Raw genomic sequence first — 1998 nt, 5'->3', positions numbered from 1 at the left:
CAAAAGGAAACTTTGTCAACATCTGTTTTATCTAAAAAGAGACGTTTGTTCATGTCACTTCAATTTTATTGCTAAGAAAAGGAATTGTCAAGCAGACAAACTGACCAACACATATATAATAAAAGATCGATACTTCACGCCTGTGTATCAATACAGCATTGCCATTGAAAATATCGCAATACTATGCTGTATCGACTTTTTTCCCCCCGCCCCTAATTTTGTATGATGGTAAAGGGATGAACTCAGAACTAAAGTGGCTTTAGGGAAACCAGAGTCTAGATGTTTGCGGTTTTGCGCCCTCGCTGACTGAATCCCCCTAATCCTTGCTCATCATTACTGTAATCATAAAGTAACCTTCAAAACTAGTTATTGTGATATTGCTTTCAGGATGAAGAGCGAAGACAGACAAGAAAAAAGGGACGGATTGTTGGTTATAAAAGTGTAATGGTTGCATAATTGTTGGAGCCGTATAGCCTCTGTAACCTGTGTAACATCACCTTGAGTCTTCAGTGTCTAGCCTCTATCATTGGTTCTAATTTGTTATTTATTTGTGTCACTTTGTGCTACTTGCTGCGTTGTTGTTTGGTTCAAGGCAAATGTCTGAGTGGTTTTGGTGGTTGCTGTGATTTAAAGGACCTGTGTATGTGCGTGGCAACAGCAGCGTTTGAACACGGAGAGCTTTGTGCTGACCGCTGGGGTCCAGAGATTTTTATTAGTTTTTTCCTCTCTGGTTTTAATATATGATGCTGTCCGAGGCAACACAGTAAGACTATGAGACACAAATGGTGCCGCTGCAAAAATAAAAGTTAACCATAGTCCTCAGAAATTCACTGAAGTGTAAAATTCCAACACAAAGAATGCTGAAGGTAACGGACATCCGGCCAAAAAGAGAGGAATATGGCGGAATTTCTGGTGGCAACGTAGCAATCCCAGAAGTGGAACATTGTGGATATAGACTAGCATGTGTCATACCAGATTGCCTTGCAGTAATGATCATAGAGTATTGTAGCTGAATGTCTTTCAGTATTGTGTATTGCAGAATCACCTGTATTCTTATCCCATTATTGATTAATATATGAAATATTATTGTTTAATATATCATATATTAATATATTTTTTACGTATTGAGTTGTTAGTTTTCCTTTGATTCTCAGCCCTAACTACAAATAAGCTGTCATTGTCTATTGTGTAAATCATTCCACTGATTCCAAGATGGACTGTATTCACTATCTCTTTGCCTCCCTCCCTCCCCTATCTCTCCTCTGTTTGCAGGACTGTGGCAGCGGAGGTTAGGAAGCAGATAGCTGGCCAGTATGTGGGCTCCCCACAACTCTTCAAAAACCTCAACGTTGGGACTGCCACAAGCAACACAGTGAGTATTCTCAAAGACGTTCGAAAGGCCAGAGCCTAATATTGACATCCTGTCTTGGAATGTCATAGGAGTGTGACAGCTGCTGCTACTTCATTGTTGGATAACGTCCGCCTAAATTACAGTGACAGTGTCTGAGCTCTCATCAATTGAGAAGCTGTTTATTTTTCACATTTACCTGAATATAATTCCGATGTCTGGTATGTTGGGAAAACAAACACACACATTGTCTGCTCACATGCCATTGTGTGTTATGTGTGCAGTATTTTAACGGTATACTGGCTGACATTGGTCTAAGTGTACCACAGTATAACATCCTAGGAAAAGCATGGCATTTTCTGGTGATTTGATTGTCTACACAGCTGTTGTTTGTGTCTTGCTAAATACCATGAGGGTCCCATTAATTGGCCTGTTCACCACATCCAGTCCCTGTTGAAGTGTTTGTAGGATTACAATGTATGAGACCAAACAGTATGTTTGTTAAAGGGCTATTGCCAAGAACACCAGCAAATACTCCTCCTCTCCTCCTTAATTAGGCTACAGTTGGCTTTTAATTAAGTCATTTGTGTTTAAATTCCTCGAGAGGCAAATATACACACACACACACACACACACACACACACACACAC

General features: G+C 40.1%; 1 protein-coding gene across 26 annotated transcripts in view; it reads left to right on the top strand.

Moving 5' to 3' along the window:
• The window catches only part of dock7 (dedicator of cytokinesis 7), a 53974-nt gene that overhangs the window by 2282 nt on the left and 49694 nt on the right, over window positions 1–1998 (top strand). For all 26 annotated transcript variants that reach the window (XM_032525025.1, XM_032525021.1, XM_032525019.1 and 23 more), the window contains exon 2: window positions 1273–1372. In XM_032525025.1, coding sequence (XP_032380916.1) covers window positions 1273–1372 — 100 coding nt within the window. The remainder of the gene's footprint in view (window positions 1–1272; window positions 1373–1998) is intronic.

The sequence above is a fragment of the Etheostoma spectabile genome, chromosome 9, assembly GCF_008692095.1.
Source record: "Etheostoma spectabile isolate EspeVRDwgs_2016 chromosome 9, UIUC_Espe_1.0, whole genome shotgun sequence".
In the NCBI taxonomy this organism is placed as follows: Eukaryota; Metazoa; Chordata; class Actinopteri; order Perciformes; family Percidae; genus Etheostoma; species Etheostoma spectabile.
Note: the sequence above shows the minus strand (reverse complement) of the source record. Positions and strands in the feature narration are given on the sequence as shown.